This window comes from Neolamprologus multifasciatus, chromosome 13 (assembly GCF_963576455.1).
Source record: "Neolamprologus multifasciatus chromosome 13, fNeoMul1.2, whole genome shotgun sequence".
Lineage (NCBI taxonomy): Eukaryota > Metazoa > Chordata > Actinopteri > Cichliformes > Cichlidae > Neolamprologus > Neolamprologus multifasciatus.
This window is the reverse complement of record NC_140451.1, coordinates 14621714-14646907: the sequence shown is the minus strand read 5'-3', so window position 1 is coordinate 14646907 and position 25194 is coordinate 14621714. Positions and strand designations below refer to the sequence as shown.

Genomic DNA, 25194 nt, shown 5'->3' with positions numbered 1-25194 from the left:
AACAGTGAGTGGTTTTGCCATATTCTGACGCTACATTTCAGCCAGTGGTGTTTGCGATCTAGTCAAAACTGATGAAATTCTAATGAAACTCAGAAAAGTGCCATGAGATTTTGAACCACCGTTCAATGCCATTTGGAAAGTGCCTGACTGGCAACATTTTCATTTTTCGGCACGACAATGATCTCAAACACACTGCCAGTGAATTACTGAAGCAGTGTGGGATCATCTCGACAGAGAACAAAATAAAAGGCAGCCAGCATCTGAAGAAGAGCTTTGAATGTCCTTCAAGAAGCCTGAAGAACTATTCATGAAGACTGCTTAAAGAAATAAAATGAAAGCTCGCCAAAAGAGTTTAGGCTGTGCTGAAGAATAAAGGTGGTCGTACCAAATATCGACTTTAAAGTTTGTTAGAATGGTGCAACTTATGTTTTTGCCTTATATGCTTTATTTCCAGGTATGTTTGCATATGTTTCAATAAATCACTTTTTCCTAGCAAAACCTAGAAATGAAAAGTGGCTTGAGACTCTTGCTCAATTCTGTGAATGTAGTGTAGTAGAAATTCTAGATAAATGCACAATGATGTGTATAAAATGAGGGAACGCTGCAAAGTTCTGCACTCCCAAATTAGATAATAGAAGCCAGGTTGTCTGTTGAGGGCCTCCACAGAGGCAAACTCACAAAGACAAATCATTGGACTCCAAACACGATCAGACCTTCCCAAAAGGTCAAGCTCACTAAATCTGCTGCATCTACCATAAATAGGTCCCTCACAAATATTTCAGCAGATTTTATTTTTAAAACATGTTAATACATATTCATTTATTAGTGTTAGAAATGAACGTCACCGTCTTCTCAGCTGGGATTCATGCTCTGCTACATCAGCAGAAGTCAGATGAATTGGAACTCTTAAGATGAATAACTCTGTATGTTAATTGTCTAAAATTATTCTAAGTATGCCATAACACATCTGTTTACTTCAATCATAAGTGAGTCAGAAATGAGGATGTATTGCAGATGTGATTTATTAGGGATATTATAAAAGATTTAATAGGCAGTATAATATATTATGTACAATGTAGTGAGAGGAACTTTTTTGCATTCAGAGAAATATTTGACAAAAGCAATCAGGAATTCATTTCTTTTTTCATGTTGCTGAATGCCCTCTGCTCCCCTCCCCCCCCCCCCCCCCCCGCATTATTCAGCCTTGAGCAGGGTACAGCAAATGCTGAAACTATTAACCAGTTACCATAGCTACTCTTGAATCGGAAAAGGAGCTACTGTGGCTCCAATACATTAAAAAAATGTGTAAGAATGCGATTGCCATTCTGCAATTTTCCTGTTTTTTCAGTCTCTCATGAGTAAATAAATAAAAAAACAGCAACAAAAAATAGCCCTCCTCAGTGCATTGATTATAACTAAACTATTAAAAAGTGCTCATTTTGTTCCGATTGTATGTCATGAATCATAAATATAGATCCTGACATTGATAATACTGTTAATGGGTAAACTTGATAGACTAACGTAGTCTAAATACAGATTGTTAGAAATTACAATGTCTCATAAAATACAACATTTAGACATTAACACTTGGCCTCACACTCACATTTTAACACGAATTGTACTAACGGGGAGTCACACAAACATAATAGCCTCGCAATGGACCTTTTTTTCCATAGCAGGTAAACACAGGTGCTGCTGATGTCATGGAGAACGGTTCTGTTATTTTTAGGTAATTATTGCTTAATTAATGTGATTGCCAACACCTGTGCTTGCCTACTCTTTCATGTCAAAGTGGCTGCTGTGAAAAAAGTGTCTGTAGAGGCCACACAGCTGTATGCTTCTGGAGGATGAATACACTGGTGGTAAAATGGAAATAATCCACAAGCATGAAGATTAAACACTTTCACAGGAAGCACCGATACAGTGCAGTTTACAAGTACACGGACCTCTGCACTTTAAGAAATGAGCATCCTTGCCCTGCGGTGGCATTCACAGCTGGAGATGTTGTGCATTGTAGTTTATCAGACACACGATGGTTAGGTGTAGCACACTGAGCTCGTTGACAGGGGATGATTCGGAGAAAAAATAGAATTGAGTGGATTAAATTGCTGTTATGCATTAAATGTGACTACATGGAATAAAATAATTAAATTACTAATGGAAGTCTAACTCAAGCGTTAAAATCATTTACATTTTTATCATTTTGGGTTGTGTGTGTTTGCTGAATACAGTTGAGTTCACTGCCTTTTATCGCAGGGTTTGTACACAGCTAGTATTCTATGTTGTTTTGTGTGTGCTTTAATATTTAATTTCACTCTAGAGTCCATAGGTATTTATTAGTATTAAAACAAATTGTCCTCACCAGATAGCTGTTTGTCTCCATATTCAGGTCCCAGCACTACCTGCCAGGAGGACTCATGTGCCAACCAAGGTGTGTGTCTTCAGCAGTGGGAGGGCTTCAGCTGTGACTGCAGCATGACGACATTTGGAGGACCGCTGTGTAATGACGGTAGGATTCCACCTTTACTTGTTCTCAAAGCTGAAAATTCCTCTAGTTCTTATTTGAAAGTCTGAAAAGAACAAAGCCATCATTACTTGTTGGCAGGCTTTTTTTTAAGCCCCCCAATACTATGATGATGTTTTATTTTTCACCATTTCATTTCCTTGTGTGAGTCACACAAAAATAAAAAAGCCCTGTACACATTTCACAGCATTAGACAGATAATTCATTCCATCTGTTAACCTATTTGAACGCGGCCAAGAAAATCTTGGTATTAGACATTTAAAGGTGGGTGTTATCATTAACAGGAGCGCCATTTTTATCCCTTGCTTTCACACAGCGTTCAGACTCAGGCTCATTATTGTTTCCTCTTTCTGTTCTATATTTGTGTCCTCACGAAGCACGTTGTTTGCCAGAAACTTGGTGCACTTGTTCTGTAAACTCTCCGGGTTTGTAAACCGTGCTGGGTACTGTAACTAGTGACTGATATATCAAAAGGCGGTTAGAATGAATCTCGGCACAGTATTTCCGTAGCTCGGCTTTGAATAGGTTGTCTTTCACTGAGGGCGGCGACAGCTGCTGCAGCTTTGCAGGGCAGAAACTTTGACACATGGCGTTTGACAGTTCAGTTAAAGCTCATTAAAATTTGAGATTTGTACCACTAGAGGGAGCAACGCACATTGTGTTCTGATAAATAAAACATCAACAACAAGCTAAAGACGTAAACAAATACATCATGAGCTGAAAACAAATAACAGCGCTTGTTATTTATTGCAATTGTACTGGAACGCATTCATACATCAGCATTACCCCAAATAATGCATTTGCAACCCATAAACGCTCGTATGCCCACCCATTAAAACTTTATCTGAGCCCCATGATGTGATTTAAAGTTCCGTGTTATTAATCTCTCTTAAAGATGCTTAAATGGACTTTTGGTTTTGTGCTCATTAATGTTAAGGTTTCGAGCGAACAAGGGTAATGTCTCCTCCACCTTTTGAAAATTGGGCTACTTCCTTATGCAAAACATGCATAAGGGATTTTTGTTTGGTCATTATTTTCTTCTGCAGCAGTTCACACAGCAAGAGGTGAATGAGCAAAGTGCCGAAGTGCATTAAGGAGAGAGGAACGGAGTGGGCACTCTGGAGATGACACAAAAGCAGAGGAGAGAGCACCATAAATGTTAATGCATTCTGTTTCACTTCTAGCTGCTTGATAAGACCCCTGTCTTTTGTTATCAACTGAAAGTGTTAATAGATTCTCATGCAGCCCTATACCTCCAACATATCTGCAGCCAGAGATAAGACTAAAAGGATTCTTCTGTCCATGATATGTTTGAGTATAAGTTCGCTGTGAACCTGCGCCTCCTTTGCTTGTTCTGTTCTACCTTCCATTCTTCGGGCCGTGTTTGGATCAACAGAGGAAATAGGGCTGTGCTGGGGGCATATTTCTGCCGGTGAACTCCGTGTGAACCTAACTTGTGCGTTAAAAGGAAAAGAAATCCAGCTTGGAACGTTATTTTTTCTCCTTTTCTTCTGTCATACATATTCATCCTGTTCTGACCCACAGAGCTCATTGACAACATTGGGAGCAGGAAGGCTCATGGGGCATGTTTGCATATATTATATCGGAGCAGAACTGCTCTACCTAAGTCTAGTTACTGTAGCTAGTCTCATTATTCCTACTGACCTGACAAAGCAATGGGATGGATGAATGTGTACACCCAAGGGATTTAATATGTAACCACAAAAACATACTTTCCAAGAAATTTCTTTCACTACAGATGAACTGAGCTACTTCTCAGAATAGCGACTCAAGAGAGCCCGGGTCTGCTGAAGGAAATATCTGTGAGTGAGAAAAATGAAGCTTGAGATGGTCGGGTTTTATCTCTGTTGATGGATTGTCATGGGGATATATAGAAGGGGGGAGGGGGGCGCAAAAAGAAGGATAGCAGCATTTCTGAAGAACACATCACTTTTTTTTTACCTGATATATTTGCATAAGCTGAAATGCAGGCAATTTACAACAAAGCACTGGGCCTCTGTGTAAGCCACTTACTTGGGGCGCTCTGTGCATTTCTAGATATTTCTCCAATCTTGCCTTATCGCAAGGAAGGGAAAAAATCACCTAACAGCTCCTGGCCCCATAATATTCAGCCTGGGTGAATTGTACATGTGTGACAGCATAATACCACAATGTTTAGTTTCTAAATATTTAGCTTACAAGCTGAAAATAAGCATCATTTTGATCCCAATACTTTGTGCTTTTGTTGTTCATTAACTTTTTCATTATTCATTGTAATCATTTTTAAGAATAAAATACATTTTTATTTATTTATTCTGAAGTTTTTCAGTTATTAAATGCAAAAAAAAAAAAAGGTTTTTTATTGTAAAACTGGAAACTGGAAGATAAACCAAGCTATTAAACAGTGGTTTTATACAATTTAATTAAAGTTACAATGCATCTCTTGGGCTTGTCCATGAAAAATTTTACTTTTTGACTTAGACATGCTGCTTTACAGCAGACTGATTTGTTGTACTGTAACTGGTACGATTGTATCTATCCTACGGAAACGTCCATCCCCCTGAAGCTGCACATAGAAGTGGAAATATCAGTCATTTGGCATAATTTTTAAGCAAATGAAAGACATCAATAGTGGCAACACTGATGTCTTAGTTGGCAATCTTACATTCTTATATTTGAAGGGTATTTTAGTCCCATTTAGGATGGCATTGTGTATCAAATTGATTCAAATTGGTTCTTAAGATTTGAATCACTAAGATGTCTGAAAGCTTTGCTAACACTGAATGTGTGGCTTGTATTGACATCATACACACAGCACTTTTTCTTTTTTTCAGAGTATAGCATCATTTCTTGGCTGTGATTTCAGTGTTTTATGATAAAAGTATTTCAGCTTCAGAACAGCTCTGTACCTTTCGCTTCTGAATGATGGGAAAGATGATGAAAACTCTCTTCAGATCTTCTCTTTATCATCTCCCAAACACTGATGTGCCAGTATTTTCTTTTTTCCCTTTCTTTTCTTTTCTTTTTTTTTGAATGAACTGTGGACATAATGCCTTAGAATTGTATTTATAGAACAAATTATCACGACTGGATACCTACAGTCAGTGTAAAAAAAATAAAATAAAAAAATAGTCAAAGCGATGCTTTCGAAGATGAATCAGATTCCTCTCAGAAAGTCATCCATGCAAAATGAGTTATGATGGCTGTGAATGGTGTTAAGCATGCATTTGGTCTTATTACTACAAACTGTTTTGGTTGCCAGCAGGAATGAAATGGCATTTGGAACATATTTTCTTAAGTGACCCTGACAGAAGAGCCAGACTGCATCTATCTGTGTGTGGTGAAGTCATCGGGGGCGTTCTGCACGTTCAAACAGATGCAGATAAGCAGCCAAAGAAAAAGATTGTAAGCACTTTTTTTAAAGGCTTGAGCGTGAGTCTTCTTTGTGATGGGATCTTTTGGGATAATGCTCTCGTTTCAGTTCAGAAGCCGCTTTAGTGTGTGTATGCATGTGTGGGTTTGACTTAAAACTTTAGTCTGGAACTCCTGAGGGAGTGTGCCTGTAGTGGTCAAGCATCTGAGGGTAATGTACAGAGACAAATAGATTGGTGCTTGTTGTTTAGCTAAAGTAGGTTGTGGAGAGGATACAGCAAGGGGTATGCCTGGCCTTCACGCAATTTCCATCTTGCTTGGTTGCTCTTCTACTCTATCCCGTAGTCAGAGCTATTAGTGCCATGTCAATATTATATCAACAATGGAGACTGTATGTGGGTCTAGTCTCCATTGTCTCTGCCCAAAGGGCAAAGAGACCCCCCCCCCCCCCCCCCCCCTCCTCATTTGAGCTGTAATGTGTCTAAGTCAGTGCTCGTTCTTGTGCCTTTGTAGCTAGAGAATAGTTTGTCTGGGCCCCAAGTGTGCCACCGGATTGGTCAGATTTTATTTTGAGCACATGCAAAAGTAAAAGTATCCTGTTTTTGTTACGCGCTCCTTCTTCATATTGTCTCTTTGCAGCACAAACTCACACACTGGCTCTGAGGTGTTGCATCCCTCTACAGTCGAAAAGCAAGAATTCAAATAAATATTTCAAAAAGTCTTTCAAGGTTACAATGAAAGAAATGTAAGAAAAATCATAAAATGAAAGAAACTAGCCTGTAAGTTTTGTTGGGATTCTCTAGTGTTGCACATTTCATAGTTATATTAGTCAGCCGCAGCACGAGGGATTTACATGAACAGTCTCTTCTAAATCTTCAAGAAAATTCCTGAAATTGTTTTGTTCTTTAAACAGCGCTCTTTCAGAGCAGTTGTGTTTGTTTTTAAGATTTGTCATGCAGATAAACACACAGAGTCAGGAAGCACCACAGACAGTTTGCCCTGTTCCTTTGTGCTGGCATGCAGGAATTATACCACTTAGTTTTATTCCAATCGATACAAGGGGACACCCAGTCCAGCAGTGGGGCCAGGGGGATATGAGGTACTGGAGTTAACAGCCTGCTGTCACATGGAAGTAATTTTATCTTTGCCCTGGATGTGTCTTTTAATGCAACTCAGAGAAACAAATCTATGGGTCTGAAAATATTTGGGCTTCATCTGTATTGAACGCTTGGCCTAGCTTTGAACAGCCATTGTGCCCCGAGATATAATAGAGGCAGTCTTAAGTGCCTCTGTGTATTCACTTGGGTAGCCATCCGCTCAAATGTGCATGCATGCTTGCAGGAAGTATAGCACATACAATTGATCGGTTGTAAGGCAGCAGGAGGCTTTTCAAAAGTTAGAATAATAAAAGACAAATCTGAGTTTTTAATGGGGAACAAATCTTTATACATAAGAAATAAAAGGATACATGCTTATATTTACAAATATTACTGGATTTGATCCATTTTTAGCAGTTTTAGCATTTTATGAGCTGCGCCTTATTTTGTGCTGCTGTAACAGGTGAGTTTCCTCCAATGTGGCATTAATAAAGTCTATATTAATATTTACGGATCAACAAAGTTTAATTATGATGTATATATCTATACATTACCAATGGTTTATAACAGCAATTTATTAGAGGAATTGTGGGTGTACTCACCTGCTCAACCTATCTTTCCCCAACGAATAAATCTGCTTGTATTTTATTTTTCTGTCATGAAATCCAACAATGAACAATGATCCTACTTTACAAGTGGTCTCTGCATTAGAGCTCCCAGAGCTACTGGCTCTGTTCTTGTATAAAATACCTATTAAAACACATCACTGAGCCTAACTGTTTTACTGGGAAATGTCTTTTCTTTACTCAGACACTTTAGTGTTACTGTAGTTTATCGCTGTATTCAATCATAGACGCCCAGTGCTCACTAGAACAGTAAATATGCATTAATCCCAAAACTGAAAATGTGTTATTTACGATCTTTTTCCATCTGCAGTATTTACAGGTGTGACCTGCTGATAATAAATCAGCTTGGCTGAGTGCCTGAGGTAGAATCTGGAACATGTAAATATATAGAGGCAAACATGTTTTATGGGGCTGTTAAGCTATTGAGTGGAGCAGTCCAGTAGTTTAGTATTATGAAGCGAGTACCTAATTCAAATGATGTGAAATGATGTTTTGTCTAGATGGACCCATTAAATTGTAAACTGTACAAGAGGATGGCAATCTTCATCTACACACATCCCATACCTGCTGTTCCCAAATGGACACTAAGACGTGTGCTGCTACAGATTTTTATCACATCCTATCAGTCTCAAAGAGGCTCTGCTGTTTTGTCCTATTTTTGTGTTCTTTTTTTAATTTTCAATTACTCGTCCTCCACCTCCAATTCAGTTCGAGTGGTCACTATCTGGCCTGATTATTTTCAGTAATTTTCTATGGTGATTGAGTATCTGCATTTAAATGGGTTTCTGTGCCAGGAAGCAGTTGCCATATGTGGGTAAAGGCTGTTGGCATGGAAACTAGGTCTCCTTTCCTACCACCCTGGATGCTGTAACTTGTCTGTAACTTTGCCCAAGCAACTAGATCTCTGCACGAAGTGGTGTAGAATAACTAACATCTTTTAGCTAGCTTGGGAGAATTTTGAAGGCTTAAATATCTGTTTTAAATTCATATACATGACTTAATACTTCACTTGATTTATGGATAAACAAAGGATACAGCTGTGAGGCTGCATGTTACTAACTTAGTATGTGATGCAGACGCCTGCTGACACAGTGACATTAAAATGTAGGAGCAGCAGTGCTAGACATATGTCAGATTGCTTCATAAACCCATCCTGCTGTTCATTTGTTGTAATAAAGTTGTGGTGTGTCCCTCCGCCACATAGACCTCTGTATGCTGAACAGTTTTTTTTGTGTGTGTCAGTGAACAGTAATGTGTGCGACCAAAGCGGAGCACAAGCAGTCCACACATTTAGTTGTCTTTCAACGTAATCTATGTTCTAATCACAACCTCATCTAGACCTCATTGCAGTGCAGTGGTGAGAACCTAATCTGTGAGGTGGTTTTTATTAATCGCTAGCCCACAGGGGCATGTTGACAGGAAATAAGGAGTTGCTCTTTCTCCACAACACAATACTAATTAAAGCGTTGATACAGAGTATCAGCTAAACTATCCTGCTGGGTGATACACTGACACTGTGAATATTCCCTTCTCTCATAAACACAGGCTATTGAACATGACACCCAGGGGGACTGTGGCAAAACGTGAAGACATCCCTGGGAAAAAAAAAAGTTTGCTTACTTGTTCTATTTAAAAACTTTTGATGGCTTCTATAACCATTCTTTAAAGGATTTCACAGTCAGAAGTCATTTAATTGAAGAAGAAAAAAATATACTTTAACTCGGTAAATTGCTCTTTGAGACACTGATGGATGTTGTATTTAAATTCACATTAAGAAAAAAGTCATTGGAGCAATGGGCTATAGTTATATATACATATACACACACACACACACACACACACTCACACACAAGAGAAAGTTCAAGCTAACATAGGTACACAAGCAGACACATATATATATTTTTTTAATTTTAGGCAGTTTTGGAAACTTTGCCTTTGGGAATTGTATACATACTACCTTTAGATGAGCCAAAAAGTTGGAGGGGTTGTCCATATTTCTCAATGCTACATCAATAAAAAAAAAAAGGTTAAATCTAAAAAAAAAAAGAAAAAATCAAAACCGTGGAGAAAGTGTTGACTGTGTTTAGAGTTAGTTTAACAGGGACATTGATGTGTTTTTCCATAGGACAAAAGACAATTTAAAAACAAAAATAAAATCTCCCGGTTACTCTCCTTCACTTACATTTGGGCTTCATTTTTCCTCACTTCTAATTTGAAGTAATCCAGTCACTGAGATGACATGAGGAAAAAAAGGTGTGCATAAAGTACGGCATCTCTTCCTCGGAGCTTCTCTTTTTTTTTCTATTCTGCAAGAATATTCTATTTTGTTCTTATCACTGTTGCATTGTCGGGGCAACACACTGAAATTTATATTGAGCATCATAATGGTGAAGAAAGGTTACTTACGTGACTTGAAGGTGGGATGGTTGTTGGTGTCAGACAGCTGCTCTGAGTATTTCAGAAACTGCTGATATCTCAAGAGATTTTAGTTAAAGATTCAAAAACAGAGAAAATATCCCATGAGCAGTTCTCTGGGCTTTGTTCCGATAGGAAGGCAACAGTAATGCATTTATAGCTAATTTCAAGTTTTGCAGAAGAGCATCTCTGAAAGCCACATTCAGATGGATGGATCAGGATTACATGTAAACAACATAAAAGCATGAAAGCATAGACCCATTGTGGCTTGTATCAACTAGAGATGGCACGATGCCACTTTTTTATGTCCGATACCGATATCAGAAATTTGGATATCTGCCGATACCGATATGAATCCGATATAGTGTTTTTTAATCAATAAAACGTTTTTTTAATATCTTGCTGCATTTTGTATAAGTTTATACTCAAGTTTAAATAAATAACAACACTAAAGCTATTCTGTTATACCTGTATGTAAAAAATACACTGCGCCCAAAATATTTCATAGTTCAGCAAAACTGATCAATCTAATAAACTTAAACCTACTCCATCCTCCCTATTCTCGTATTTTAAAGAGTACTTAGCAGAAATATTAAGCAACCTAACTAATAGGGTTGCAAACTCCCAGCAAAAAAAAAAAAAAAAAAAGGGAACCACCCCCCAACCTCCACCTCATGATGCTTAATCGATGTAATCAAATTTAATTTGATGCAGGGGGGAAAATGCACAGAAATAAATTATTTTTCAAGAATAATTAAATAGATTCAACATCTTTCTTCAACAGAATTGCAGACTGCACAGATGGTATCTTCCCAAAGGAAAAAGTAGTATAGCTTACTAGGGTATATTAGACTTAACAGTTACTATATACAGTAATGGACTTCTATATATTTTACATCAAATTAAAACTTTGGGTGTAAGAGTCAGATAATTATTTATTAACCCTTTAAAACCGGTTGGAGCGGGCACGCTCTGTTTTGCGTAACTATTTTTAAATCCCGGTAGCTCTGCAACCACGTGAGCTAGCGCAATTTTTTTTTGCATATGAAACCTGAGGAGTTGTACTTACATCTTATGCCATCAGCTTGTGCTAGGTCACAGTTTCCTTCCACATATAGCTTTGCAAAAACTGCATAAAAAGCGCTTGCAGCAACAAAAACATAATATTCCAGAAACACGCTTTGCAGATCCGATCAGCTGTTCATAACACTTCCTACATTGGATTAGACGTCAGCGCGAACTATCGCATGTCCGCCATGACCTGCCCGAAACTGGAAGTGACGTCATTTTCGCGGAAATGTAGTTTTTTACCGTCCGGGCCTCAATGAGCCTATACTGGTGTTTTTAAAAGTTATGTTTGACTTTATGACTTTCTGTATCATTTCTGGGATGCTTAGGACTCATATTGCACTGCTGGAAATAGTTTATTTTGATGCACATGCTGGTTTTTTGCAAATTTGCACTATAATATTTATTTTCGTTTTTCCTGCAGTGTATAAAAATTGGTGTATTTCAAAAATAAAACTATGAAGGCACTCAAAATAAATTTCTTGTTGTTGTAAATTATTTTGTGCAACTTTTTTGTATTTACAGTTTTGAGGGATAAGCCTCTTAAATTTCTCTAACTAGAAATATATGTTAAAAAAACAAAAACGATTTTCAATTTTTTTGTAGTTTATTGCACTTTTTTGCAATTTATGTAATCACTATGCACTTAATTCATACATATTATTAAATCCTAGGCTGTAATGGTTGTATTGATGTATAGCAACTTGAAATGCTCCCAAAAATGGCACTACAGCATGTAAAAATATAATATAAGCTCTGGCGGACTTGGTTCTATGGTAGGTCTTAAAGGGTTAAAAGCTAGACATTTTAAATGAGAATAAGAAAGAAAAGTATGTCTTTGTGCCCCCTTTTGCCTGTTCATGCCCTATCGGCCCCCCTGGCTACACTTTGCTAGATCCGCCCCTGCACAGTTACCAGCGGTCAGCTACGTAGAAAAGGATCCTGGTGTAGAAAGTAATATTAAATAAATTCTAACAACAGCATATCAAGCTTAAACGTGCTGCTGTTGTTCAGCCGCTGGTTTCCTCTTTCTGGTGAGAAGTGGGCCAAAAACTAAGAAGAGAGATGGACTCGCGACAGAAAAGCCGATCAGCTGATCATTAATCAGTTTCAGATTGAAGTAGCAGCAGGAGAGGGAGAGAGAGAGGCAGTCGCTCCATATCTCAGTTGTTAAGCTTAATGTGGGAATGCTTTACAAACATTCAGAGATGAAGTTACACTTGCTTTACTTCTCTCTGGGAAAACTTCCTCGGAGATGAAATGCTGGTTTGCTAGCGAGGCTACAAATACACACAGCCGCTCTATCACGTGATGCATACTTCCGCGATGTGCTACGGTTATGAGCCGAGTTACGCCGTGTCGCAAGTTTTGTAAGGTGCTTTTTTGATGTTTAATGGATCGGATTACATTTTTTTATTTCTCACCGATATCCGATCCAGTAATTTGGGTCAGTATCGGACAGATACCAATACGTAATATCAGATCGGTCCATCTCTAGTATCAACAGTTCAGGCAGGTGATAGTAGTGCTGACTATGTCCATTCCTTTATGACCAAAGCATCATGTTACAAATCTCAGATCTTCCCAAACTGTTTTTTTTTTTTCAACTGTGACTATGAGTTCACTGTACTGAAATGGGCCTTGCATTCAGAAAATCTTAATTTCAATCACTAGAGCACCTCTGGGGTGTGGTGGAGCGAGAGATTCACATAATGGATTTGCAAGAGTAAACCTGTGTGATGCTGTCTCACAATATGGACTTAATCTGTGAAGAATGTTTCCAGCACCTTGTTGTATCTATGCCAAAAGAATTAAGGCAGTTCTGAAGGCAAACAGGGGTAACTTGGTAATGGCAAGGTGTAACTAATAAAATGTCCATTGAGTTCACTTCATAGTATCATAGTATAGTGTATTGGCTTTTGGGAACCTTTCACAGTGGCTTTACGGCCTTTTTATGTCATTTACTTCATGTACCCTGCAGCAACACATTGAAATTTCCTGTTGTTTTGTTTTTTTAACATAAAAGAAATGTTGATTTCATACATTACAGGCCGTGTACTATTCCTGCAGTATAGCCACAAGAGCATCTAGAGCTTGTAAAATGCTGTCACAAAGCAAATGAATAACCTTGTCTCAAGAGGTAGTTTGCCAGCCATCTCCATAGCAAACAAACAACTGTTTAGTATGTCTGAGCATTGCTGTGCTTTCCAAGTAATAACAATATGCACAAAGGTCTTAGACAATGCAGGTGCTTCTCTCTCTAGGGGAACGTAAATAGAACTTCAGTTTGAATTGTCCTTGAACTAAGCTAACTTCCAAAAGGTTTAACACACAAAGGACAGATTTTATGTGTGGCACTAATCAAATCCTGTCTTATCTGTAGACAGCAAGGGTGGAAAGCACACACAGATCAGTCACTGCCTTAGCCAAAGTGAGAACCAGCGATAGAGCTGTCCTGTGTGAATGGTTTAGAGAGGAAACCTGGTTAATGGGCTTGAAATATATTTGAGAGACCGGCCGTTTGGTGTAAGAGGCTGCCACCTCACTGTATAAGAGAAACTGTAGTAAAGGCTAGTCGGAAATGGACTTTGCTTGTTATAGAATTTCTGCAATCCATATGAAATAAAAGCGTTCTACTATACTGGAGCATTTGAAATGAACAGGATGCTTACTAAAAATGTAGAGAAGGCACGAGGCCAGTTCTAAATCTCCATTTTTTGTAGGCGCACACAAAATAAATTCAGAGATGCCTGCAGTGCCTCTCTGTGCAGGCAGTTGAAGCCATAGCCTCTCATTTCTGTATGTGACATGCTTTTTATGAGTAGACATTACATTTTCTGCTTCAGGCCATTGGCTATTGATACACTTGGACATGAATGGCTTTCCATATGCTGGAAGGGACAGTGGTGGCGTTGCTTCCCACTGAATTTGTTCCCTGCATGTACTGTTATCACAGCAGAAAATGCAAGCATGTCTTGTCATTACAGGTTTTCTTCACTCAAGTTGTTAAATAACTTTGGTCTTACTGTCAAGGCTGGCTGTGTAGCAGGCAGAATTTGGACCAAAACACAGGACTCAGAACCTAAATTTAAACCTAAAGACTTTAATACAGAACTTAAACAAAGTGCAATGCAAATTTTCAAAAAAAAATAAATAAAATAAAATAAAATAATAAAGGCCCACCAACTACAAGCAAAAACACAACCATAAGTGAGAACCCAACAAAGACCAGATGCAAATTAAATGGAGGGTCTAAATACACATGAGGAGATTAGGGCAGGGTGGAGACACCTGGGAACACAGCTGAACAGAATCAAACCAGTGAGACAGGGGAAGTAAAACTGAACACAACACGCACAAGACAAGCGAATATCAGAATAAACAATGCTGAAGTAACAACACTGAGCTTAGGACCAAGACATGTGAACTTCACACAGGGACAGGAGATAAACAAACATGGAGACATGACTGACTTCGAAGATAAAAAGTAATCAATTAAAACCATAACTAAATATTAAACAACCTAATGAGGAACACAGACTGGAAGCAAAGGGAAACTAAGTAGCATATAAAAACAATATAATACTGAGAGGACTAGATAAAGAGCTATATGAGCAAATCATGAGCTCAAAGAAAACTGAAAACATTGCAAAACTCAAAACCTTGAGTCAGTGACCCATGGACCATAACACTTATTGTGCACTTTGACTTACAGGGAGCACTTAATTGCATTTTAAAATACATTAGTGATTATTTTGTGTTTATTTTGATAGCATTTTGATGTTGGTATCGGAACCTATCATTCTCTGTGCAATGGATTTAATTTGGCCAATTACTTTGGTTGATACCACCATCAAAAGTTCACATTTTTACCAAATAGATTGAACTGGGAACCTTCTGGGGACTAATGTGACACTAAGCAACTGTTGCAAAGTAAAGGCACTGAGTCTCTAATGTAATATTTCATAGAAATTGTGCATTTTCTTGCTATTTTTCAACACTTGATAGCCAGTAAGAACAGCCCAGTACATTCTGCACACTGTGCCATGAACAGAAAAAGCTTTGAGTATGAAATTTCTTTCTGGAGTGAAGTACAGTCTTTGAATTGTGTGCCATAAGGTGAGAGCCCCATGAGACAGCACAAACCCCTCATTTACCAGCGTATTCACTTGTTGAATGATTTCATGTTATTTGAAAGACTTCAAATGCTGAAAGAATGGAAGAACACGGTAATAGATACTCAAACTGTACGACCTTACATGTCAAGTCGTAGAAGGTGAATAGGTTTTCAAGTGCCTTTGAAAAAATAGAATACTGGAAAAAACATGTAGTAATATTTATCATTGATTAAACTTTGTGTATGGAGGAAATGGTTTTATCATACAACTGTATCTAGATGAATTCTCGTTTGACCATTGGCAGTGGCTGCAGACTGCCTTGGTTAGGAAGGAGCTTCATTCAAAGGCAGGCAAGTAGCTTTTAAGAAAAATAAAAAACTGTGCAAAATCTAAAAAAAACCCCAAAATTAAAGGCAGTGATTTACAAATCTCATAAATCCGTATTTTATCCACAATAGAACATAGAAATCATAGAAAATGTTTTAAATTAATAATTGTTAAGAAATATATTAAACATTTGATGGCAGCAAAAAAAGTTGGAACTGGGCCATGTTTCCCGCTGTGTCACATCTTATTGTAATAACAGTCTGCAAACCACTGGGAACTGAGGAGACCAGCAACTGGAGTTTTGGAATAGCAGTGTTGTCCCATTCACTTCTCATATAGGATTCTAGCTACTCAACAGTCCCTGGTCTTTTTTGTCTTATTGTTCATTTCATGATACTCCAAATGTTTTAGTTGGTGAAAGGTCAGGATCAGGACTATTCTATTACAAAGCCATGCTGCTCTAATGGATGCAGTTTAATATTATCTTGCTGAAATGCGAAAGGTCTTCCCAGAAAACCATCTTACTTGGATAAGAGCATAATATTGCTGTAAAATCTGTATAAAACTTTCAGCACTGATGGTGTCTTTTGGATGTGCAAGGTGCCAATTCCGCAGGTACTAATGCATCACCATAGCATTAGAAATACAGACTTTTGAACTGAGCAGTGATAAGAAGCAAGATGCCCCCTCTCCTCTTTAGTTTAGATGATGCGGGGTTCATTTTGATTTTTCTGACCACAGCTTTCTGCTTTGCCCCAGTCCGTTTAAAATGATCTTGTGCTCTAAGAAGATGATGTCTGAGCATCATGTTCACATATGGCTTCTTCTTCGCATGACTGAACTTTAACCTGCGTTTGTGAAGGAAAGATGAACTGTGTTCACTGATGATGACTTTTAGTGCCCATTTAGTGTCTTCACAATTTTTGCATTGAGTAACAGTATTCTGAGATTGTTTTATAAGATTAGCACTACATCACTACATACTGTTTTTATTTACATTTTACACAGTACCCAACTATACTAGAGCGAATACTTTCATATTCAGGAAAAGCCTTTTTTTTTAAGTGTGATCATTATTCCTTTGTTGCCCCAGTTAGTTTCAGCTTAGCGCAAATGTTCATTAACAAAGTAGCTATGGACTTCTGAAAGGAGGCGCTGCCTGTCCTTGACCTGCACGACGAAGCACTCTGAGAAGGAAACTGATCTACTTCTGCAGAATTTAAGGAGAGACAGACAGACAGAGACAGACGGGGCACCCTCAGTGGCCCCACTGTATCTTGGGAGCTGTCAGAGGAGATAGAGAAAACGCGTCCAGAAAAGCTGTCGACCTGTGACCCCTTTCTCTCTTACTGACAGTTAGAATTTGGTTTTTGCATTCTCAGACGCATCATCATCCCACATGCAGACACACTCACTGAAACAGACATAAATGTGTACATACATACCCACACACAGCCTCTATTTATACTTACGCACAAGGAATTCTGAATGTTATTTCCTGCATGCTTGATCTTAATGTGTATTTAAATGGTTTTATGGAAATGAATAACAGTGTTGTGCCAGCGTTTATGCATTAGGAGGGCTGTGTGTGGCGGTGGTAGTGTGTGTGTGTGTGTGTCTGGGGGGGGGTTACCATTTGGTCACATCAGGCAGATTCCAAAAACATTTCTTGCCGGCAGAATCCAGTGAGTAAAAGGAGCAAAAGCACACTATTGGCTATACAAACAAGTCGGTGTGCGATGAAAAACAAAATTCAATCTGTTGTCTGTGTAGTTTGGGGTGCTCTAGTCTTGGTAATGGGATGTGCATTAACGTGCACACGTTTGAATCTGTTCAGTATTTATAGGGGCGCATTCTTACCACGAAAGGAATAAACAGTAGCATTATTTGACTGTAATTGCCACGGCGCATTAATGGTGACAAAGTGTGGTGCAGAGCAATTTCTGCATAATGTTGAAGATTTTACAGCTAGATATTTCCTTATTCAACTCAATATAGTGCCACTTCTTACACACACACCACCAAAAACTGTAAAAAAAAAAAAAAAAGTGCAGTATTTAAAAATGAAGCCAAAAGTGTCAACGCTATCCCTCCAAAAAAGCTTTTAAACTTTTTTTTTATTTCATTTAGCAGCTCCGTTAAATTAATTATTATGTTTAAGTGAATTGAAAGAAAATTAGCGTGAGGAGGAATGAGAATTAATGTGGAGTTTGGTTTCTTTGTTTTTGCTCTAAGTGAGAATGAAGCCGTTCCATTACACCACCATGCAGTGCCATTTGCAGATTTGATTTTGCGACACTAAATGTGCATTATTTCCTATTAGCGGGCTGTTTTATCAGCTTGAGTGCTGTTATTTATGTTGCCTTCACAGCTTGCATAATCAACAGCGTGTGCAGCACAAATCTCTCGTGTGGTTGGTGATGTTTACTGCATTTTACATAAACAGTTGTATTTACAGATTTTTTTTTTCCTAGGCTTACATGCATACGTATGCTGTTTATACCATATCACGACCACTTTTGTGTTAGCCAATGAGAAATACTGTCGATCCAATAAAAGAGGACTTTTGGGATTGGTTTAGATGTAATTCTATAGGGCTTTCCAGCACCAGCATCTGAGAGAGATGCTAAGAAGCAAATGAATGGGAAATGACCAGTTAATGCTTGTATGACATGTTAGGGTCTGAGTTTACACTCCTCACTCTGTTATATACAGTTGAGCGATCTGATAGACAGGAACAGTGTAACATATTCCGTTAACGTATTGGCACCCCGGCTGTGTCAAAATACTGTACAGCTCGTATGTTTGTATTGAGTGTTGACTCCCTGTGTCTGTCTGCTCTTATCATGTCACATCTCGTGATGACTAAGACTAAGACGTCGTGTTTCTATTTCTGTACACTTGCACGCATTAGCATCAGAGCATTGTCTGCTCCTCTGTCTCTCTCTCTCTGTGGTGTTCGGATGAGTAATGACACGTTTGATATTCGCGGAAAACTCTCAGTTGTAAAGAGTTCAGGTTTCATTTTGCATGTCAGCGTTTGAAGAGACTATTAGCGTTGTATACCTTTGTGTTGGTGACAAAACAAAGGGTGTTACTTTTTTGCTACAGTAATTGTTCTCTTTTTGCGGATCACTCTAGAAATTTGAGTTGCGGCTGCTCGCAGGCGGTTGCTCTTATGGTCACCGTTGCTTTACATCCTGGTGGGAGGATCAGATTTTTACAATTAGCATCTCTCACTTGTCATCCTTTTAATACACGGTGCACTGTAATCTCCTCACCAGTGCACCTGGTATACCCTGGAGGAATGGGTCTCCAAACACTCTCATTTGTTGGGACACATATGTTGCTGAGCCTGACACAGATGTGTCACTCCAGCACACAACAGGTATACCTGCTTTATGTATGACTTGGCCTGCATGCTCAATCAAGCAACAAAAGCATCTAACAGACTCGTGTGTGTGCCTAGAAAACAATGTGCAAGGTGTTGGGATGCTGCACCTTTGGGAATTCGATGAATGTGCTGATTAAAATAATACACCATTAGATTTTTATTCCCCTTCCCCTCTAATAGCAACAGTAAACATAGTAGTAGCACTTGAGAAGGAGAAACATTGTTGTCAAAGTGGCTGTAAGTGTCTGACCCTCTCTCTAAAGGGTCTCTCCGTGTGTGATAAAGTGTTGCCTGATGGCTCTTTAACTGATTTAGAGGCCCTGCTCCAGTCGGGTCAGGTACTCTTAGACCACCCATCTGCTGCTGTCCCTGTGGTTTTCCTCCAGTCCTCCAAAAAGTCATCTCATCAGCTCAGTCCACACTGGTTGCAGTCTTAAGTGAGTAACATGGGCTATTCTGTGCTCTGTGCTTGTTCTCTTCTAGCGTTTCACTCTCCGAGGGATTATTACACCCAAGCCAAATTTCTCATCCTGTCACTGAAAAATCAGCCACAATCTTTCACATGATTTCTCCTTTATTTCCCGTCTTTTTTTATTCCAAAATAATTTTCTGTGGCTTTAAAAAGCAAACAAAATAGACAAACAAACAAACGAAAATCGGAGTGATGTTGATTCAAAAGGGGAAATATGCTCAGAGCATCGCATGCATCTGAGACACAATCCTCTGGGTCTTAAATAGAAACAAAGGCAAGCTGTTTTTGGGTCTCTGTTAAGGAGACATCTCGCTAACAGGAGCTGGAGTCAGAACACAATAGTAAATAATAAAGAAAAGCTCTCTTTAATGGTGGAAGCTTTCTTGTGGCACAGGATTTTCTCATTTTGTGGTGAACACACTGCAGTACAATCATCTGGTTAAAGCAGCTGAGATCTGTAAATTAGTTTACCTCATGGGCTCAGGTGTTTGCTTTTGTGCAGGCAGAAGGAATTTAGTGCTAAATGTTTCACCTCAAGCTGGATGCATGGCCTTCTTGCGCCTCATACTTTAATGATCCCACACATCAACAGATCAAAGGGCAACCTGCAGAACAATTAACTGACGCCCTAATAGAGGACAATCTTAAAGCAAAGAATCAGAATTTCAAATTTATAGCTCTTAAAGTTTGGATCTGGAGCAATATGATGCATTTGGGGAGGCTTTCAGCAATATTTCTATTATTGAATTTATTGACTCTTGCTGATTGATGAGACTCTGCTGTTCTGCTCGATTCATCAAACCTAAGCTGCTGGCTCGGAAAAACCCACACAGCTTTGGTGCACTTTAGAATTTCACCACTTGGGGGCACAAATGAACAAGTAAGTAATGATAAACGTGCTAAAAGTATCACTGCTCACTGCTGATGCCATTAATTTTAGCTGCTGCGATATTAACACTGCATTTCCATTAAATAACACTTGTATTTACCCTGATATTTAGCTTCTCAAATGAAGCTTCCCCTTTCGTTTCTTTGCAAAAGTTTGCAGTTAAGGACACACTAAGTCAGGTTGTTGTCCTTGGCAAGCAGCCCTGATAGATTGCCTTATTAGGTGTAATTATGCAGATTGCACTGCTCATAATTATAAAAGTGTAAACACATTCAGCAGGAACATTCCTTTTCACCATTGCAAATGAGAACCGAGGAGAGGTTCCATGCTGCCTACTTTTTAGCACCAGGTGGCTGCACCACGTTATTGAGATTCTACAAGGTGAGAGCAACACAGTTGCCTAATATGTGCAACATCTGTTTTGTATTTCAGTTGCTTTTTACTACTATATAGGAACACAGCGTTAGTTAGAAGAGAGAGAAATGAGGTATCCTCATCTGTCCTCCTTCCAGATGGCAGATCATAGTTTTCTTAGAGTTTAATGTTGTAACAGTATGTGCCTGCTCTTATTGTTCTTCCTACATTTAAATTCAGATGATAGCAGCCATGTTTTAAAAGTGAGTATTCAACTCTCTACATGTATTTCTACTAAAAACTGATTATACGAAATATTCCGGGAAATTGGAAAGGGCATATTATCCTCTGTGTCACGCTGGCTAAGTTGGCTTTCTTTGGGCATGAAATGCTTGTGTATTCCCTGTAAACCGTAAAGATCAGCTCAGCAGTGCTTGCAGATTTTTTTCCCCCCCCTCAGCTTAGAACACTGCGTTTCGAAGAGAAGGATGTTGAATAGCCAGTGTGCAAACAGAAGCAGGCACACTGCAGCTGAGCCTTGTGCTCTCCAATCCTGAACTCTGAACACTGAGCACACTTCCCAGCTGAACCGGATTGTGTTTATCAGCAGGGCTTTTATGTCCACATGTTCTCTACATTCCTGTAACCCTGCTGCACTGCGATCAGCCTTCCCGCTCTTGTGAGAAATGGTCTTTTATTAGCAGGCAAGGCAGACTTGCCCGGATTCAGCACCCTCTCTGTGGACAGTTCTCGACCGCGGGCTCTGGCATTGTGCGTGCTTTGTTTACATACGTGTGTGTCTGTGTGTCGCTGTGTGTCTGAGTGTTCGTACTTATGGGTGCTCATATGTTCGTGTGTGTGTTTGAGAGAGTTCCTTAAAGTATATGAGCTGCAGCATCATCATTCTTCTGCAGTAGGTTTTCTTGAGCAATGGAGAGGCGAGGATTAGGCTGGACTGCTTCTTTCCAATTTTTGTTTTTTTTTTGAAATCCAGACGACTATTGTCACAAAACTTCCCTAAATTCACAGACAATGAAAGTGAACAGGGGAGACACACACATAAAAAGGGGAGCAAGAGGAGTGGGAGGAATGCTGAAGGATGAGATGATAAAAGTAGAAAATGAAACGAGTCTAGCCTGTCCCACGTTCTTGTTTTTTTTCTTTTTTTTAACCGCTGAAGATTGTTCACACGGGAGAGTGGATTGAGAAAGACTGAAAAGAGAGAGTAGACTGTGAAAGGAATAAGGGCTGGAGGACATAGCTCCAAATCCTGCTATTCTGCCTAAATAGGCTCTTCCTCTGCAATGCACTCAGACTCCAGTGATTCGCTATGTGAATGCTGCCCATTTGCATAGCCACTCTCCCTCTTGCTTCCTGGCTGGCTGTTGAGGCTCCCCCCTCCCTCCGTCCTTCTCCTCCCTCTCCTCCTCCTCTCTCCCTTCTTCCTCTTGCGCACATCTTCTGGAACGGCGGTGCCGATGCTGGCTGTGTGTGAGTGTGTGTTCCTGCCCAGGGCTGCTCGTTCAGGTACCGGCGTTGCTATCGCTTGGTCTCACTGAGAACAGATATCTCTAGATGGGGAACGGGTGCGCTACTTGGCACAACTTACAGGTACAATCACGCAGTCTACTGCACGCTGCTGCAGCTGTCCAACACATGCAAATGAGACTCGGATTTAACTATGGTCCCATTCCTCTGGACAACCTTTGAGACCACTGGAGGAGGAAAAAGAGGGAAACTCAGAATGTCTGTTTTGATTTTCTGAAGAAAATCACTTTGCACAGAGGCTGTCAGTCTCTTCTTAAGTAGGCTCTCTTCTTTCCCTGGCATTTGCATTTTTTGGAATATTAACAGTTTTTTTTTTATTTTAATGGGAAGATGCTTCTAATTTTGTGAGTGCTTAATAGAGGGATAAGGGGAGAAACAGAGAAAACAAGGGAACTAGGGGAATTGGAGCAAGCTGGGATTTCTCCATTGCTGTTTGAGGTTGCCCTAATTTCTTGTGAATGTTTTTGATTGTTTTTCTATGATGATTTTTAATACTTCTTTACCTACCTGGGTGCTGCTGCGGATTTCTTAACTCACTGGAGAACAGCAAGAAGCATTTTTCCCTCACGACCGACAATTTGTGCGGTGTCCCTTTTGCTTTTTCGGTCCTTTTTATTTGGCTTTTTTAAATGATTGTTTATTTCCCTGTGGATCTGTGTCAGTGTCTCTGGCCATAGTGAGATTTGGCAAGGTGAGAAGTATGGGGCTGTGAGGCTCGCTGAAGTTCCACCTTGATCTGAAGCCTCATCTGGCCACTCAGGGAAGATGTTCAGAGGCTGGAGGACACAGTTTGCTCCCCTGAGGCCTGTTGCACAGCCCCGAAACTGGAATTCAGCTTCAGTCACCCATCTGGCCTTGTGGATCATTGCCCTGGGCTTTGTGGCAGGGTCAGAACCAGGTGCTGTGGAGAGTCTCCACCACATTCACCTCTCCAATGGAAACAAGCGCCACCATATTGTGCCTATTGCTATCCACAGATCTCCTGCATCCCTAAGAGCAGGGCACAGTAAGTATTTTCTTATCCTACCATTAATGCAATCCCTAGGTAATGTGATTTCTCCAGCAGTCCATCATTGGTGTTTACTTTTAACAGTCTGTGCTTACTCCTTGTTACATTTTACTGCCAATGCAATTTCAAGTATTACTTATATGGTATTGTCTTTTTTCTTTTTTTTTAATACCTAAAAATCCCAAAAGATGTGTATTCAGCTCTGTACGACAGGGCGAGTCTAGCTTAGACCCATCCCCTTTTCTGTCTCAGCAAAGTGCCCTCCATGTCTGAGATTAGCCATATCCCTATCTCCAGATGCTCCACTGTGTCCAGATTAGCCAGGATTATAACGCTATGGCGCTCCATGTTGCCTCTGGGTGTTCGGAATAGACAAAGATGAGTTGCCTTCAGCTCTGTGGGACGTCGAGCTGTTCCTGGCCCCTGCACTGCATGGAGTATCGATGAGGCCCCTTTGCCCATTGGGGCGAGAATGATCATGATCCAAGCATCTGAAAAGGGGAAAGAAAGCAGGGAGAATATGAGGAATTATATAACCTCATGCCAACTATTCATGCTAGACTGCAGTGTGCTTGTCTCGGTACAGTATTTGTGATGAGGGTTTTAAGAATGCTGCAGCTTTTTGTTTTCTTTTTCCCTCTTTGGCTGTACTTGTTTTCAATTTGCTCTGTCACTTTCACTCAAGGTCCTGAGATATGTTAAAGATTGAGGCAAATGATACTTGGAATAAAAACTGCTTTTTTTTTCTTCTTAGTTATCATACTGCCCTGGCATTTTTGAGTGACGTAATCACTACTGGTGTAACACTGACGTAATGCTGAAGTACCCTGGATATCACAGACCTTGTTTAACAATGCACAACAAATGTCTACAGGAACATTGTGCTTTCTCTGATATTCAAGTTTAGCATTACGAGCTTTTGAATCATGAGTTACAACTCTGTTACATAGCTGAATTGGTGTACTGAGGACGTATTTATTGGCGCAATGTAGAAGAAAGGCTAGAGCCTGGCTCACTGGGTACAGATAGACCTGCCTGAACAAGGGAGTCAGTGCTCCTCAGTGATGATGAGGGAGCTGGGAGGTTTGCTGGCCTACTGAGACAACAAGAGAGGCAATTAGGCCACTCTGCCATGACCTGTCTGTACCGGACAACACTCGGCTTGCCTCCTGCTCTCCCTATGGACCTTCGGGGGGGGGGGGGGGGGGGGGGGGGGGGGGGAATGTGTTGCCTCCAGACAGATTCCATGACTTAATATAACAGTTAGTGCAAATGCTCCCTCACGTTGTGATTACCGATGAGAGTCTGAGGGAGGCTGATAAAAAAAAAAAAGTCTTCTCACTGACATGATTGCTGATTTTGGTTGATCAGCACAGAGGGTGCATTAATGCAAACTGGGAGGCGTGCTGTTCAACATAGTACCTTGCTCCAGGACAAACCATGCTGTTGTAAAGCCCCAGCACTGTTGTCTAACGCTGTGACAGAATTGGTTTAATTTTCATGGGGCTTGTTCTTTAGACAGAGTGTCAATTAAGCAAGTGCAGCTCACTTTTTCAGTAAAACCGAGACAAAGGGTGTTTTTAACTCTTTTTGCTTCATACTGTATTTGTAATTTCCATGTATTAACATAAAAGGGATTCTTCTGATGTATTACCCCCACCCATCTGTCTCGCTCTGTCTCTCATATCTTTGTTAATATTAAAATCTAATCCTATTTAGAATACTTATGTAACTGTACCTGCCTTTCGCTCTTATTGTCACAGTGCATTTAACATTGTCTCAAGTGATTAGGCCAAGGAAAGCTAACAGAGTGCTGACAGTTAGTTCAGTATGCAAACTATCTCCGTTTCTGTGGCACGAACATTCACTTTTCCACTTAATACGAAGCTATATTTAGTAACTCGAGCCGCCCCTATGGTGGGCTAGCCATTCATGTGTCCCAAATTTTCTGACAATATGAGCTCACAATTCCAGCAATTTC

The 25194-nt window shown here is 39.7% G+C and overlaps 1 protein-coding gene and 1 long non-coding RNA gene across 25 annotated transcripts in view; both read left to right on the top strand.

The window, feature by feature from the left end:
- The window catches only part of LOC146505231 (neurexin-1a), a 254006-nt gene that overhangs the window by 126646 nt on the left and 102166 nt on the right, over positions 1–25194 (top strand). For all 24 annotated transcript variants that reach the window (XM_085181656.1, XM_085181652.1, XM_085181653.1 and 21 more), the window contains one exon: positions 2390–2509. In XM_085181656.1, the coding sequence (XP_085037782.1) occupies positions 2390–2509 (120 nt within the window). The remainder of the gene's footprint in view (positions 1–2389; positions 2510–25194) is intronic.
- LOC146505232 (uncharacterized) lies at positions 2516–10703 on the top strand. The gene is made up of 2 exons (XR_014877411.1): positions 2516–5864; positions 5956–10703. It is a non-coding gene; the product is annotated as an uncharacterized LOC146505232 (long non-coding RNA).